General features: G+C 57.4%; 1 protein-coding gene across 3 annotated transcripts; it reads left to right on the top strand.

Annotated features, from left to right (window-relative positions):
• Positions 1 to 1323: 1323 nt before the first annotated feature.
• On the top strand, positions 1324 to 16116 carry KLF15 (Kruppel like factor 15). 3 transcript variants are annotated; one of them, XM_033210933.1, is made up of 3 exons: positions 1324 to 1561; positions 5818 to 6924; positions 14873 to 16116. In XM_033210933.1, exons 2-3 carry the CDS (start codon positions 5843 to 5845, stop codon positions 15039 to 15041), a joined length of 1251 nt encoding a protein of 416 aa, XP_033066824.1. In that variant the 5' UTR covers positions 1324 to 1561; positions 5818 to 5842; the 3' UTR covers positions 15042 to 16116. The 3 variants fall into 3 exon arrangements, with proteins under 3 accessions (XP_033066824.1, XP_033066825.1, XP_033066826.1); XM_033210934.1 differs by having other exon boundaries at positions 1324 to 1722; positions 14873 to 15303; XM_033210935.1 differs by lacking the exon at positions 1324 to 1561 and adding an exon at positions 4209 to 4747 and having other exon boundaries at positions 14873 to 15303.
• The last annotated feature ends 250 nt before the right edge of the window (positions 16117 to 16366 follow it).

Below are 16366 nucleotides of genomic sequence, written 5' to 3' on the forward strand. Positions count from 1 at the left end.
TATGAAAATGGGCAAATTCCACTGTTCTGCCCAGGCTAGCCAGGGCTGCTGTAATGCCAGAGTGGTCATTCCAACTTGTGTGTACTAGAAAGCCTCTCACCATCCTCAACACAAACGTCCTTAAAGCCCTCGGGCCGCGCATTGGTTTGGCTCCTAGTGGCAGCAGCAGCTGAATCCCTGTCACTGACCTGGTGCACAGAGTGTCCCCAGATCCCTAGTCAAGCAAGCCCAGACCTATAGCATTTCAGAGAGCCTGGAAAGGGTCTGGTTAAAAATTCCTGTTCTAGCAATGTCTTCCAGACGAAGCAGGAGAAAATGCTCCCCACCTCCCAGTGCCAGGAGGGGAGAGGAAGGAAGCTCAGAAGGACAGCTCTGCACAGGTGGCCTGGGGGTGTCTGCAAGATGACCTGACTCTACCTCTCTACCTGCTCCTTCCCAGCTGTGTGGCTGGGGAGGGCTGGTGTCTTCTCTGAGTCGGTTTCTTCATCTGTAAAGTGCTTGGCTGAGGATCCAGCTGGAGTGTGGATTAAAGGGCACAGCAGGGTGTCTAGCACCGTCAGCCCACATGTTTCTCTTGGACAAGCCACTCCGAGCCTTACTCTTCCTATCTGTAAGCGGGAACCCAAATGCGAGCCAGGATTGCTGCGGACTAAAGCAGTCTATGAACGCTTTTGTAGACTAGGAAGCATTATTTGATCTTCAGAAAGGTGCCCCAGAGACAAGGTGTCATTGGCTTCAGGTGGGGGTCAGCAAACCTCAGTTAGTCCTGGAGGGCAGGGTGGCAGCGCAGAGAGCGCGCACTTTCCTGAGGGTAACTGATTGCCCTGCTAAAAGCCCAATACCGTATTTCTCCAAAAATACGTTCTTCTAGGCAAGTCTACTTCATCTGACACTCAGCGGGGGACAGAGCTGCTTGTACCGCGCTGCGGATGAAGGTGGGGGCGTGGGGCAGACCAGGTCAGACAGGCTCCCCAGTGCTTCCCCCTCAATCGCGCAGACTGCACTTTGGGGCGATCTCAGAGCTTTTCTTAAATCGTGGGGCCCGTCTCACGTTCTCACCTGGGGACCGAGCTTTAGAAATCGACTCTCGTGGACGCCGCGAGACAGCGGCGAGGGATGGGAAGCAAGGAGGTGGCTGCCGGCCGGGGACCAGGCAGCGTGTTTGGGGGCGTGCGCGTCTGGCAGCTCCGGGAGCCTGGAGCATCCGCCGCGCAAGTCCGGGCGCCGCGAGGGCGGGGAGGGGCGGGGCCATGGCGGGGCGGGGCGTGTGACGCACGGCGCGGGCCAATGGGGCGCGCGCCCGGGGCCGAGCCTCCTGCGAGCCTTCGCGGCGCCCGCTGCGTCACGTGAGCGGCTGGGAGTGAGCGCCCAGTGAGCTGCGGGCGGGCTAGTGCTCCGCCGCAGCAACCCGCGGGCCGGCGGGCGAGCGAGCCAGCGCAGGACCTGCGGCTCGGCCCCCGGCCGCGGTCGGACGGAGAGCCGAGCCGCCGCCCCCAGCCCAGCCCGCCCGGCCGCAGGACCGCCGGGGCCTGGCCGCCGGTCGGGCGTGCGCCAAGTTCAGGTGGGAGAGGCGCGGCGGGGCCGGCCGGCCGCGTGGACGCGGCCCCGGGTGATCTGAGGGCTGGCCTGCCTCGGGGCGCGTGGCCGTGCGCCCGCGCAGCTCTCGGAGGCACGGCGCGAGTGCCGGAGGAATGTCGGAGGAGCGGGTGGGCCCCCGCGGAGGTGGGCAGGGGTTGGACTAGCCTGAGGGAGGTGACCCCCCCCGCCCCACCGCCCCAGTCGCCCACCAGCACTTTGCTAAGGCCCGCGCCGCCGCCTCGGTGCCTGGCCGGGCGATTCCATGGCTCGCCTTGCGGGCCGGCCCTCCCATATGGTGGGCACCGGCGCGGCCTGGTGAGAGGAGGGGACGAGCGGACGCGCTGGCCAGCCCACGGTTGGGGGGCGTAGGGGCTGGAGACCGAGGGGTTACTGTCGGTCACCGCAGCAGTGTCGGGGGCAAGGGGGGGCGCGGGACGAAGGCATGGTGCCCAGCGGGCAGCGGTCCAGGATTCTAGAAGGGGTCTGAGCCGGCTCTCTTCATTTCCCACGCACGTTTTCCCGCACCCGCCGGCACCCACGGCGGCTCCACGCGCGAGCACTTCGCGGACAGCCTCCCGTACAGCCACAGCGGCTGCCGCGCACCACGCCCCGCACACGCAGTCACACGACAGGAACTCACACCCCTTCACGCACACCCGCACCGTTCACGCGTCTCACTCCACGCTGAGTGCCCGTCGCCTCAGACCGAACATTGCCAAAGCCATGGCCTGGCTGAGGGATGGCGGTGGCGGGGCAGAGAGGCCGTCCTCGTCCCATATGGTGGTCCGGTTCACTCTTCCCTCCCTGCCTTGGTGTTGCTCATGGAACCCCCTCTCACGGAGGGCACAGAGGGGCTGTTTTCTCCCACGGCCCTCGGAGGTGACAAAATCACCAAATGTCTGAGCGCCTCAAATCTCCTTCCCCCTCGCCCCCCAGGACCAGGTGGCCCCTGGGGAGACCCTGCCGCCCTACAGGTGCGAGGACGCCCGGACTCTGCGACTTTGGGGCCTGCGGGCGGCTCAGGGACCGGGACTCTTATTTTGAAGGACAGCCCCCTTCGCCACCCCCGTGATTTGCACGCTGACCCAATGGCAAGCCCTTGGCCGGCTCTGGGCTTGTTATCAATTACATGTTGTTCCTGCAGCCGCTGTGTCCCCGGGAGGATAAACAGCAGGCCTGGCCCGGCCAGGGGAGGGGGCGGAGTCCGGCGGCCAGCCGGGGACTGTGCCCGGAACAGCGTGTCCCCTCCCCCTGCACGCAGCCCGCGCCTCTGGCCGCCCCACGTGCTGCTGTGTTTTAGGGGCCGAGCCAGCTCCAGCCCTAGAGTGTCCTCTCTTTAATGCCGGTGCCCTGGGCCATCCCAGAGCCCTTTCTGGGTTCTCAGTGCCTGGGTACCTCCCCCTTGAGACGTTCAGCCCAGCATTAAGACTCTTGCCTGACCTGGGCCACCCACCCCTAGTCTCGGCCCCCACTTCCCCCGCACCTTCCATTCACTCATTCAGCAAATTTTGCTGGGTCCTGTTTTAGACTCTGGGATGCAGCATTGGAGTGAACAGTCAGGACAGCTGATATTCTGATGGGAAGGTAGACAGAGAGCAAAGTTCACAAACACATTACCAAGATAGTTTCCCACAGTGGAACCTGCAGGGAAGAGCATAATATAGGGTGATGTAACAGGGTGGGCCTGGAGGCCTCCACAGGGGTGACTTCTGAGCCGAGATCTAACTAAGCAGCTCCCACCTGCAGTGCTGGGGGAAGAGCCAGGGCAGTGGCCCCCGGCTGAGGCTGAAGTGAGATGAGCATACCTGGACTAGGAGAGAGGCAGTTGGTGGTGAGGTCTGCAGAGAGTCCCAAGGGCCCAGGTACTGGCTGCTGCGAGGAGATAGGGCCACCTGTCCTTGGGAAGCCATTGGAGGGTGTTTCCTTCCAGCCCCCCTACTGTACTTTTTAGATCACTTTATCTGTCAATATCTGTTTGTATCTTTAAAAGGTAAGGCCTCCTTTAACCACAATATGATCATCACGTTAAAAATATTAACAGTAATTACTTAATATCATGGGATGGCCAGGTAGTGATCACGTTTCAGGGGAGGCCTCTAAGGCCTGCTCTGGGTCCCAGGGGGGCCGCTGATTCCTTAACATCGCAGTAGAAGGGCAGAGGCCGCACATTTGCCATGCCTGCAGGCTGACACCAATGGCTGGCACTGGCTGAGTGCTGCCAGTGTGCCAGACTGTGAGGGGAGTTCTCACAACACCTGAGGAACCAGGCACTGTTGGAAGCACCTCCATCTCACAGACTGAGACAGACATAGAAAGCCTGTGCACCTGCCCGAGGTCACCCGGCAGACAAGTTGCAGACTCAGGAATGGAGCCCATGCTTGGAGGGTGGGAAAGGGTTGGGGGAGGCCCAGGGTGGAGTGTGGGCTCTGCTCAGCCTTGTGCCCTTCACAGTGTCTGGCACTTTCATTCCTTCCCAGCACCTGATTTAGTGAATAGGTGCATTTTAAAACACATTCCAGGTTTAAATCCTTAGCTGAGTGTTTAAACCAAAAAGCCAAATGTCTTCCTAGTAAAACTGGCCTGGGGTACAGACCTTGCCTTAGTTTCCTGGAGTTCCATGAAGCTTCCTGGATAAGTTGGGAACTGAGGTCAAAGATCCTGGGGTCCCTGAGCGGGAAGAGACTTAGAGATCTTTGAAGCATGGAACAGATGAGGAAACTGAGGTTTGGGAGGGGAAGCAAGGACTTGCTCAAGGTCGTAGCTGATGATGGTATTGGCCATTGGGCAGTGCGGAGTGCCAGGTCCTGAAGGGGTCCTGGAGACAGAGGGGCTGGGTGTAGAGGTGATGCTGGGCAGCAGAGAACCTCTGACTTTGGTGCAGAGCGTTCCCCTTCCCCAAGCTTGATAAACACCCAGCCCACCCTGGTCACTGAGCAGGGACAAAGGTTCACAGAGGTGGCCCTGTCACAGCTGGACACTGTTGACTCTCCTTGGACACCAGACCTAGCATATTCTTTGGCTTCAGAGGATGCAGCTTTCTCTTCTCTCTGTCAAGGTTCTCTGAGCCCCTCCTGGGCACCAGGGGCCAGTCCAGGCATTGGGGACACAGCAGAGACATGGAGTGCACTGTCTCAGGGGGAGACAGGCATTAGCTGAGCTTCCCAAGGTGGTGAGTGTCCCAGATGGAGAGAGCAGTGGCAGACAGTGCAGGGGACTCCACTTCCTTATTGGCCAGGATGGGCTGGGGGGCGGTGGTTATCTCCTTTCCCACTAGATGGGTGTGAAGCCCAAGGCAGTTATGCACATGCAGGTGCTCTGGGACCCCAGTGGTTGGCTTCCACGCCATGGATTATCACCATAGGGGCAGGGCCTTGGCCACCAGGATGCTAAAGTGTCAGGGTGCAGGTGAGAGGGTTGTGTTCAAGCCTGTGCCACTCACAGGGCAGTCAAGGCTCAGCGGGGTTTGAGGACTGGAGAGTTGGAGGAGGTTTTCCCCTTTAGATGGGGAAACAGCTGTGCGGGCAGGCACTTCTTGGTCTTTGACTGTTTTGCCTGTGTGCTACACTTGCCCAGTTAAAATGCAGGCGGCCTAGTTAAATTTGAATCTCAGGTGAAATAATTTTTAAATATAAGTGTGTCCTATCCAATACTGGGAACATACTTAAAAGTAGTTTATTTTTTAAATCTGAAATTCGAATTTAACTGTTGGCTTGTATTTTTATTTGCGTAATCTGGCAACCCTCTGGAAGCCTCAGCAACATGAGGGTCAGAGGGCAAATGGCTGTTCTACCCCCATTCTGTGACTCAACTGGCGTGACGCTGAGGTCAGGAGTCCTCAGATGTCCAGTGACTCCTATGATGTTGACGGTAGGCTGATTCGGGGTTTTGGCCCTCCTGGGGTCCAGAGAGCCTCCTTGCGCATGCCCTTCTGTCATACTCACCCATACTCAGTTGTTCACAGACACATGTGCTATTTTCCAGGATAATTCTGGAAAATCTGTTTGAAACCAGAAGTGCCCCTGGTTGTGCAATGGGCTTGGAGAGGTCTCTTTTGCAAACAGGTGGTGCAATTTCAGAAAACACTCTTGCAGGCACAGCTCTCCTGGGGGATGGAAGCAGGATCCAGGCATTTGGCAATGGGAGGCTGTGGGCAGGCAGCTGAGGGTGGGGTCAGAGGCCCGAGAGGTGGCAGGTGAGCACTGTCCTTCTGACCAGGCCTCCTGTGTTCCTTCCCTGCAGCTGCCACCGGCACGGCCAGCCCAGCATGGTGGACCACTTACTTCCAGTGGACGAGAACTTCTCGTCACCAAAATGCCCAGTTGGGTATCTGGGTGATAGGCTGGTTGGCCGGCGGGCATACCACATGCTGCCCTCACCCGTCTCTGAAGATGACAGCGATGCCTCCAGCCCCTGCTCCTGTTCCAGTCCCGACTCTCAAGCCCTCTGCTCCTGCTATGGTGGAGGCCCGGGCACCGAGAGCCAGGACAGCATCTTGGACTTCCTACTGTCCCAGGCCACGCTGGGCAGTGGCGGGGGCAGCAGCAGTAGCATTGGGGCCAGCAGTGGCTCCGTGGCCTGGGGGCCCTGGCGAAGGGGGGTGACCCCTGTGAAGGGGGAGCACTTCTGCTTCCCCGAGTTTCCTTTGGGTGACCCTGATGACGTCCCACGGCCCTTCCAGCCTACCCTGGAGGAGATTGAAGAGTTTCTGGAGGAGAACATGGAGCCGGGAGTCAAGGAGGTCCCCGAGGGCAACAGCAAGGACTTGGATGCCTGCAGCCAGCTCTCAGCTGGGCCACTCAAGAGCCACCTCCATCCTGGGTCCAGCGGGAGAGAGCGCTGTTCTCCTCCACCAGGTGGTGCCAGTGCAGGAGGTGTCCAGGGCCCAGGTGGGGGCCCCACGCCCGATGGCCCCATCCCAGTGCTGCTGCAGATCCAGCCCGTGCCTGTGAAGCAGGAATCGGGCACGGGGCCTGCCTCCCCTGGGCAAGCCCCGGAGAATGTCAAGGTTGCCCAGCTCCTGGTCAACATCCAGGGGCAGACCTTCGCGCTCGTGCCCCAGGTGGTGCCCTCCTCCAACTTGAACCTGCCCTCCAAGTTTGTGCGCATTGCCCCGGTGCCCATCGCCGCCAAGCCCGTTGGATCAGGACCCCTGGGGCCTGGCTCTGCTGGTCTCCTCATGGGCCAGAAGTTCCCCAAGAACCCAGCCGCAGAACTCATCAAAATGCACAAATGTACTTTCCCCGGCTGCAGCAAGATGTACACCAAAAGCAGCCACCTCAAGGCCCACCTGCGCCGGCACACGGGTGAGAAGCCCTTCGCCTGCACCTGGCCAGGCTGCGGCTGGAGGTCAGTATAGTGGGTGACAGGCCTGGGCGGTGAGCACAGCCACTCATGTCTGCTTACTTGGGTGTGCAGCAGGGCAATTTTCCACCATTAACAGAAGGCGGATGAGGAAGGGGAGGGAGGGGCAGGCGAGGGCAGGCCCAGAGCTGGCATAGTTGCCTGGAGGCTTCCTTGGTCCTTCTGGTTCCTGAAGCCAGAAGCCAACTGGTCTCCAGTTTCCTGATGGCCAGGTAAGGCTTTGCTGGCCTGTGCTGCCTGCTGGGTCTCCCCATCCAGTCTCACAAGGGTGGGGATTGAGGGGCTGGCGAGGAAGGATGAGTGTGGTCTAGGGGCCAGGCAGCGGCTCCCTTTGGGCCCACAGCCCCACAGGGTAAGTACCACCATCCCAACTTACATTATAGGACACCAGGGCTCCGACTGGCCAGGTGCTTGCCCAAGGTCACTCTGCTTTGTGAATGGAATTTGAACCCGGGGGTCGGATTTGAGAGGTCACATCCTAAAAATGCTGCTTCCTCAACCAGTGGGACTAGCTTCATTCACCGACGTCTCTAGACATGTGGGCTGGGCCTAGCCCGTGCTTCCTCTCTGGGGACATGGAAGCGTGTTTGGGAGGCTGCAAAGGCCAACCGAGAGGGAGGCTAGGCCAGCTGGCAGTGCTGTCACAGGTGGTAGAACCCAGGCTGTCTGATCTGCATGGCAGTGGGGAAATCAGGCCTCAAATGATAACTGGCAGTGTCCCAACCATGGTTACCCAGCACCCTTCCCTGAGCACTGGGTGCTGCTCAACCTCCTTGGGAGGGGTGTCCACCTTTTCCTGAAATGTAGGCTGCTTGCCAAGAGCTCATGTGCTCCGAGGTGCCAGAGCCAGCCCTCTGCATTTCCAGATGCCTATCCCAAAGGAATCTCTGTCCTGCCTTGGGGGCGCTGTATGCTGTTGGCACATTCCCCATCTTTGCTGCTGTGGCTGCTGCTGTGTGTGTGAGATGGGGCATGCTCATCTCTGTACGTGGGGATGTATACAGGCCTGGGCCTCGCCAGCGGGTGTGTGGCTGTGTGTCTGTATGTCCACATGTGTATGCATCTTGCTTTCTTTGTGTCTGTGCCGTGTGACCATATGTGTTTGCACACATACACGTCTTAGGTGTTTGTGCACCATGTGTGACTGCCTGTGTGTGTGTGTTATGTGTGGGTGCAGCACCCAGGGAACAGTTTGCAGCTTTTGTTTTCTTGACCATACTCTGGTTCTGAGAGCTCTTGAGAGTTATCTGGGGCAGAGATCCTGGCCAGTGAGGCTGAGGGAGCTGTGAGTGGAATGTATGTTGTGGCACTGGTGCCGCCTTTCCATTGAGTGCCAATCTGGCCAGAGAAGGGACTTTTCCTGAAGAGTGTCTAGGTTTATGGAGTCCCCTCCTGAGTGAGGACCTCACTCTGTCCTGTCTCCCACCCCATTCAGACAGACTGGAGAGGCTTCTGCGAGAGCCCACCCTGGGTCTCCATCCTGGAGTCCCCACCTCTCTGAGCTTTGTACCTAGGCCTGCCAAGTGGGTGCAGGGCTGACATGCTACTTGTGAGAGGACACAGCAGCAGTTACACTGTGTGGGAGGCCAGAGGAGCTGAGAGAAGGGCCAGGAGCACTCTTGATTGAAGATTGAAGCAGGAAACTTGTGCAGAGAAGGCGAGGGCATGGGAGTGTGGGGGCAGTGGTCTTGAGCCTACACCTGGGTCAGCACCAACTTGCCATGTGCGTTTGGGGTGGTCCCCCTCCGAACCTCAGTTTCCTGTCTGCAGAGTGGAGGGCTAGCCCTTTGCAGCCCATGGCAGGCATGCAGGGCTCCGCAGCGGCCTTCTTGCTGTCTGTACATCACAAGGATACAAACTCATACAAGGCAGTTTCTGAGGAGGAACCCTGAAGGTATTCTCTCCAGCCCCCAAGAGGGTGGTGCCTATTGTGGAGGTGCCCCCTACTCCCAGGGGCCCTGCATGCACTCTCCTCTTGGTGGGGGCAGGCAGGGGCTGCAGAGAGGCAGGGAAGCCTCCTGCCAAGCACCAGTCTGGACTCCCTAGTCGGGCTCAGACTATGGCCATCTCCTGGCCATAGTTGACCATTGGCAAGTGGCTCCTCTAGTGGTGGTGAGGCTGGGTAGGGTCGTGGGGAGGGCAGGTGTGGTCCTCATCTGAGACCAGCCTTCTTCCTGGATATCTTAGAGCCAGAGAGCTGATAGGCCCCTCAGCCCAGAGTGTATCTTGGTGAGGCAGATCTTAGTTCTCTATACAGTGGCCTCAGGAGGTAATGAGGTACATGAGAGAGTGGGGACTTGTGGAGGGGATTCAGCTCTGACACATCTGAGCCCTGGCACTGGTCGTGCTGCCCAGGACCCACTTGGCAGAAGAAGGCGTGATGGTTGCCTGGCCCAGTGAGATCACAGTGGCACTGCCCCCAGGAGCTGTCCCTGCTGCCAGCCATGCCCTGGGCTTCCTGAGGGTTCCTCCAGCTTCCCCCAGGGTGCCCTGGAGTGGGTCTGGCCCTCAGGGGGTAACTCGTGGCAGAGGCGCTGTTCAGCTGGGAGCTGAGGGCACTGGCCTCTAGGGACAGCTGCTTTTCTGAGGATGCGGGGAGTCCTCAGTTGGCTTTTAGGGATCTTGCCTTAGTTTCCTGGAGCTCCATGAAGCTTGGGATCTGCCCTGTCTGCTTGTGTCTCTTAATATGGTGATAGTCTTCAACTGAGAGGGAGCCCCTGCAGCTCCTTGCAGCAGTCAGGAGGAAGGATGGACCCCGCTTTGGGATAGCTGGGTCTGGACAGGACTGGAGGAGTAACGATGATGATGGTGAGATGGCATATTTACTGACCACTCAATGTATGCTGGGCACTAGTCTTAAATTTCTCAGAGCTGGAATCCCTTCTCTCCACTATTGTAACTTGCATACTGCCTGCCATGGGGAGCTCATTGCCTTCTGAGGCCTTTACGTGTACTTTGCTATGCTTCGGTTTCTCTTCAAGCTTTCATTCTGGCCCATAGACCCACACAATGTGCTCGCCTGTCTCTTCCCCTTACTGAGTAGGATCCAGCCACACTGGCCTCCCCACTGTTGCTCAGGCTCCTGCTCCCACGTGGGCATCAGCCCTCTCTGTGCCCTCTCGAATGACCCCTGCCCTTGAGGCTGTAGCGACAGCTTAAGGTTTTCGCATTATCTCATCAGGTCCTTGTAACTGCCTGGTAAAGTGTAGGCCCCAATCTTCATTTCACAGAGAGGGAAACTGAGGCACAGGCTGCTCACATCACATGCCTGCAGGGACATAGCTAGTGAGCGTGAATGTGGATTGCATGCCTAAGCCCAGGCAGAGCCCTGCTCTGGCCGCGCAGCAGTCCCAGCTGGTATCAGAGTCACCGTGTGTGCCTCCACTCTCGTATCAAGAGGTTGGCCCAAAAGGCATGATGCTTCTGGGCTATGGGAAAAGAGCTAACAACCACAATCGAGATAATAACCAGGGCCTCTAATGCATACCTGGCATTGCTCTGAGCAAAATTCACACATATTAATTTATGTAATTCTCAAAATTAGTAGGCATCAGCATATTGTCCCTGTTTCACAGAGGAGATAATTAAAGCACAGAAGAGTTAGGTAAATTCTCCAGTCAGACAGCCAGTAAGCCACAGAGCCAGGAGTTCAACTGAGGCTGTCTGCCCATACTCAGAGACCTCCCTCTGCACCCCTGTGTTGGGTGCTAACTCTGGTATTGGGGACCTCCACCTCCATCTGCAGCTTAGCCTGGTCTTTGGGGTGGCAGCTCTGCACATTCACCTACTCCCCGTGTGGGAGCTCTCCACTCCCAGGCCTCGTCTCTTCTTCCTAGTGGCCCTGATGAATGGGATGCTCTTCCTGCCCCAGGCTGGCTCTGGCCTAGTACTGTGTCCTGTGCTCGGAGAACAAGCGAGGGCCCCTCAGCCCCCTTGTCCCTCTGTGTAATGGACGGTGCCCTCCCTCCACTGCTGAGGTCGGCACCTGCCCAGGTACTCAGCCTCCACTTCCTTCTGCTTTTGGTTCTGAAAGTATTCCCTGTCCCTTCTCTGGTGACATGATTTTGGCACCCTCAACAGGGCTGAGAGCAGGCTTTCCCTGTTCTGATCCAGCCGTCTGGGAAGTACTGCTTGCCTGCCTTCCTAGAAATTTCCTTGCCTCACTCTCAGACATAGGCATCCTTTGTTCCTTGCAGCAGAACGTCCTGTTCCAGAATGGCCAAGCCATTCCATCCAGAAAGAATCCCTTCTGCTGCAGTGAATATGAATATGAATAACTGTCATCATCCTGCAGGGTGGGTACCTTTGTCATCCACAGTGGATGTGGGGTGGGGGGACAGAGAAGGGGAGTTGCAGGCTCCTCTTGAGCGTCAGAGCCAAGAGGTGGTAGGCACAGGATTCAAACCTGGGGTCTGGCTCCCAGCCTGCTCTCATGACCCCTGTGTGATGAGGCTTTTTCTGACCTCCTTCCCTCTGTAGGCAGAGGCCCCCAGCATGGTTGGGCAGGTTTTGAACTGCACATCTCTAGGGAGCACCATTCCCATTGCAATTTCTGAGACTGGACCATTTGTGGTGGTGTCTTTCTGGCAGATGAGGGTTAGTGTCTCAAGGAAGGGAAGCCTTCACATAGAAGTGCTGTATGCACCAGTCCTGACATTATAGCTGCTCTAGAGAGACACTGGACCCCTGCTTACCCTCTGCCCTACAGCTCAGTGCAAATCATGGTGCTGCCCTGTCTGCAACAGGACCTCACCAGAAGCCAGGCCCAACACTCAACTCCATGCAGGTGGTAAGAGCTCATGATTCTTGAATAATTGCCATGTGCTAAGCAGGTCTCTAAACTGTTACTGGTTGCCTTGTACAAACCTCACAGTCCTCAGGAATAGGTATTTTGTTCTCTCTGTGTCCGGGTAGAGAAACTGAGGCTCAGGGAGCTTGGTGACTTTCCTAGGTTGCCTGGTTGGTAAGTGGCAGAGCTTACTGCCTACAAGGGCTACATCTTACCCACCAGGTTCCCATGTCCCCCACTGTAGTCCCCAAGGCTCTCTGTTGGCTGCTGTTTGGGAGAATGTGGCATGCAGGGGTGAGGCAGGGGTCTTCTGAGGACTTGGTTCCCAGGGAAGGTCCTCTCAGGTGCCAGGACCCTGTGACAGCAGGGAGGGAGTTCAGGTGAGGACAGCATGTTGTCCACCTTGGTTCTCTCATCTGCCTGTCCTTCCCAGGGTGTCACCATGACCAGAGAGCTGCGTGGCCCCATGTCACCACCTGTGGTCTCTGAGATGAGTCTTGGAAGGTGGGCAGGAATGCCAAAGTCTTCACGGGATGAGTGAAGAAACTGAGGCCCAGAAAGGACCATTCAGGACCCGCAGTGGGGTGGGAACTGTCAAGGCAGGAACCTGAGACTCTGTCCCCTGGGCTGTGTGACTTGGCCTCTTTAAACCCTTGCCATTGTCTTGCCAGTCCAATGGGGCTGGCTCATCCTGGCTCCCTGGCCAGTGAGATGCTGGGTGACCCCAGGGCTGCAGTCTGGGAGGCGTGGCACTCTGTGTCTGCAGCCAGCTTTCTGCCTGCCCCTGCCCTGGGCCAGCTCCTCTGCTCAGAAGCTGTGTGCCCAGCTGCAGCTGGGGGCAGGTGTCCTGCCCAGGAGCACAGGTGTCGACTTTGACTGCCAGGGCACATTTATCCCATTTCCTCAGTGGCACAGGTCCTTGTGACACATACCACCCAGCCAGGCCTGTGGAGGAGGCTGGGAGGCTCTGCCGACTGGGAGTTCAGGTCATCTGCCATCGCCAGGGCAGGGGGCTGTGTCAAGACCTTTGCTCCAACCTCAAGGGCTCTGTCTTGTCAGTGACCCTGGATCAGGCCCTCAGCACCCTGAGCTTCAGTTTCCTCCTCTGACAGGCAGGGCAGTTGGGCTTCACCTAGTGTGGAGATGTGCTGAGAGCACTGCCCTGTGCCTGGTGCCACCACCACTCTGTGATGTGGGTGGGAGTGCCTGTCTCCTCCTGCAGGCCCTCCTGCCACCCCCTGTGCCTTGTCCAGAGCATGTTCTGCTGGGTCCTTCTACTCCTCCACCCACAGGGTCAGGGCACCAGGGTATCACCAGCCCTTACCAATCGCTGGTTGGGAACTGCTGTTCGGGGCATCGCCTCTCGCTGGGTGGCCCTGGTCCACAAAGGGGTGTTGGGCCTGGTGTCCCTGTGTGTGTGTGTGTGTGAGTACATGGGGGCATGAGTTTGTGCCTGTGTGTGTGTGTGTGCGTGTGTGTGGGCACATATTCATTCGTGTATGTTTGTGTGCCTGTATTTGTCCGTATGTGTGTGCACGCGTGCGCATGCTTTGGGACTGCTCCTTGACAGTGTCTGCCCCCCTGGGGCTGCTTGCTGTGCCCACTCTTGCATTGAAATGCACCTCCTTAGCACGTACCATATACCAGGCATTGGGCTGGTCACGGGAAGACCACAGGGAACCAGACAGACATATCCTTTGTCATGGAGCTGACGGTCTAGTGGGACAGACTGACAGTCATCAAAAAGTTGAAGATAATTTAAAATCAAAACAACAGCAAAAGTGAGGAGAGAGCGGTGTGTAATGCCATGGGAGCTTAGAATTGGATGCAGTCCTGGAGGGATTTCCTGAGGAAGTGACATTCGAACTGAGCTCTAAGGAATGGGTAGGAGAGAGCACAGAGGGGGAGGGAAGAACATTCTAGAAAGAGGGAATAGTATGTGCGAATGGCCTGTGGCAAGAAGGACCAAGGAAAGGTCAATGCAGGTGGAGCACAGAGCGGGATAGTGTGTCGTGGGAGGGGTAGGTGGGGTGGGAGGGTCCTGCTGCCAAGCCAGGGGTGGAGAGGGCCTCAAATCCCTGAGATCGGTGGCAAGCAGTCCAGGCCCTCGATGCAGCCTGGGCTCTTGACTGTCACATGAATGCCTGCTCCCAGGCCAGCGGGGCCAAGAAAGGGAAATGTCGAGAGCCACCTGAACTCCCAGATGCACTTTGCAGGGTCAATCTTTATTTGGACCTGCCTTAGAGGGCCCAGCTTCCAGCACAGCTGGTTCCAGGAGTGGGTGGGCTCAAGTCTGAGGACCCCTCTCCCTGTGCTGCACAGGAAGTCTGCTTCCTCCTCCCAGGCCTCAGTTTCCCCTCCAGATGGGCTGTCCTATACAGACCTTCACAGATGCCCCTGTGGAGTTCTGGTCCAGCGGGGTAGATGAGGCCAGGGTGGTGAGAGGCAGCCAGCATCAGGGCCTGAGCGACTGAGTACACCTGTGGTCTCAGAGACTCCTGCACACTGGGTTGGCTGTGGGAGGAAAGCCCTGGGCCCTGGGAGCATTGGGGTCCTTTCCTGTTGGGAGCTTTTACCAGCTGCTCTGGCAGTTCCCAACAGAGAATGCCCACTGGGCCAGCATGAGCCTTTACTGTAGTTCTTTCCATCTTGGAGGGGTAGCAGGGGCAGCTTGGGACAGTGGCTCATGCCTTTAATCCCAGCACTTTGGGAAGCTGAAGTAGCCTTATCGCATGAGCCCAGGAGTTTGAGACCAGCCTGGGCAACATAGGGAGGCCTGGTCTCTAAAAAAAATACAAAAATTATCTGGGTGTGGTGGGCACACCCATAATCCTAGCTACTCTGGAGGCTGAGGAGGATTGATTGAACCCGGGAAGCTGCAGTGAGCCGTGATCGCGCCACTGCACTCCAGCCTGGGTGACTGAGCAAGACCCTATCTCAAAAAAAGAAAAAAAATAATTGATATTTTGAGAACTGGTATAGCCTTACTGACGCAGATGGGGGACCCTCTTCTAATTCTGTAGAGGCTGCAGGTCTGTGCAGCCACCCTTTGGGTGAGTGCCAGGTGCGCGCCTCGCATCCCCGCATCTTTGTGGGGTCGGGGCAGGCAGGGCCAGGCCTCGCTGACCGCGCCATGTCCCGCAGGTTCTCGCGCTCTGACGAGCTGTCGCGGCACAGGCGCTCGCACTCGGGCGTGAAGCCGTACCAGTGTCCTGTGTGCGAGAAGAAGTTCGCGCGGAGCGACCACCTCTCCAAGCACATCAAGGTGCACCGCTTCCCGCGGAGCAGCCGCTCCGTGCGCTCCGTGAACTGAAAGCGCCCCGAACCTGTCCTTCACCCCAGATCCCCACCCCAGCCCCATTTTTTAAGCAATAATTTATTTGCCTCCTCCAGAGGGACATGACAATGTTACCAGCCCACCTTCTAAAGCCTGGGAGGTGTGAACCCAGGGCCCGCCAACCGCTGCCTTTCTCGGGAGTCCTTAGAGCCTCAAACCCGTGCCCCTGGGGGCTGGGCCCCCGGCGCCCGGGGCTGGAGGCAGGCCTTCGTGCCTTCGTGCCTTCGTGCCTTCCCGCGGTGGCCAGGCCTCTGCTGCAACTGCTGGTTGCAGGCAGAGTTTTGGGGACCTGGCCCTTCTCCCACTGGGCTCCCCCGACCTGGGCCAAGGCCAGAACTTTAGTGCTCGGTGAAGATGAAATGTGCAGTTTTGAAATGTTGGATTCCCAGAGAGAGTCATGCTGGGGGAGAAGGAAGTAGGCCAGAAGTCCAGGGCTGCACTGTGGTGTGAGGGTGGCTTGGCTTTGTCTAAGATGCCTGCTCAGCATGATCACCAGAGGGTGTGGGCAGGGCCCTGGGGGTGGGGTGGGTGTCAGGACCGGGCCGCTGGGGCCTCATGTGGGAGAGAGGTGAAAAGTGTCCCCCACTTGGGGGCTGGCAGTGCATGTGCTTGAGTTAAATGTGCAGGGCAGAAAGAGCCAGAAGCGCCTGTACCCAGGGGCTCATCCCCTCCTCTGGTTTCCCAGATAAATCCAGACACCAGCCTCTAGGGTGGCCTTGAGAGGAGAGGGCCAGGCTGTCCTGGGTGTGAGAGAACTAGATAGAGCCTCCCAACCCTGATTTAGAAATGCATTCCTTATTTTGTCTAGAAATTAATAAATGAACTAGCTTGTTTTGACAGGTTTATTTCACATCCTATGAATGTATGTAAATAAACTGTACATAGGTCCATCCACATAAAATATCTTTTAATAACATATCAACATTTGTGTAAATTTGAAATTTAAAAAAATCTATGAAGCTGGTGTACATATATTACAATTATGTATATTTTCTTTGGTCCTTCATAAAAATATATTTACTTTGCCAATAAAAAGAAAAAGAACTCACAACTTTTGGCATTCACGTGCTGTTTTCCTGTTTTGCCGGGATGTGGAGGTGATTCTGGGGCTGAGAATCACCTATGTCTCCACCTTCGAAGAGTTCAGGCGACGCTGTTTTGTATTTGGAGGGATAGAAAGGCCCCTTGGGGTCCAGCCCTGGTCCAGCGGTGTAGGGTTCCCACACATCTCAGCTCCAGGCCAGTTGCCGAGATTCTGCTCATCTCAGCTCCCTGACCTGGAGCTCCAGAAACCCAAATCC

Source organism: Trachypithecus francoisi, unplaced genomic scaffold (genome assembly GCF_009764315.1).
Source record: "Trachypithecus francoisi isolate TF-2019V2 unplaced genomic scaffold, Tfra_2.0 Lachesis_group0, whole genome shotgun sequence".
NCBI lineage: Eukaryota > Metazoa > Chordata > Mammalia > Primates > Cercopithecidae > Trachypithecus > Trachypithecus francoisi.

Excerpts from the sequence above, each read along its gene's own strand:
- KLF15 (XM_033210933.1), top strand. The coding sequence starts at position 5,843 with ATGGTGGACCACTTACTTCCAGTGGACGAGAACTTCTCGTCACCAAAA. Across the intron at positions 6,925-14,872 it reads TGGCCAGGCTGCGGCTGGAG|GTTCTCGCGCTCTGACGAGC; the intron begins GTCAGTATAGTG and ends CATGTCCCGCAG.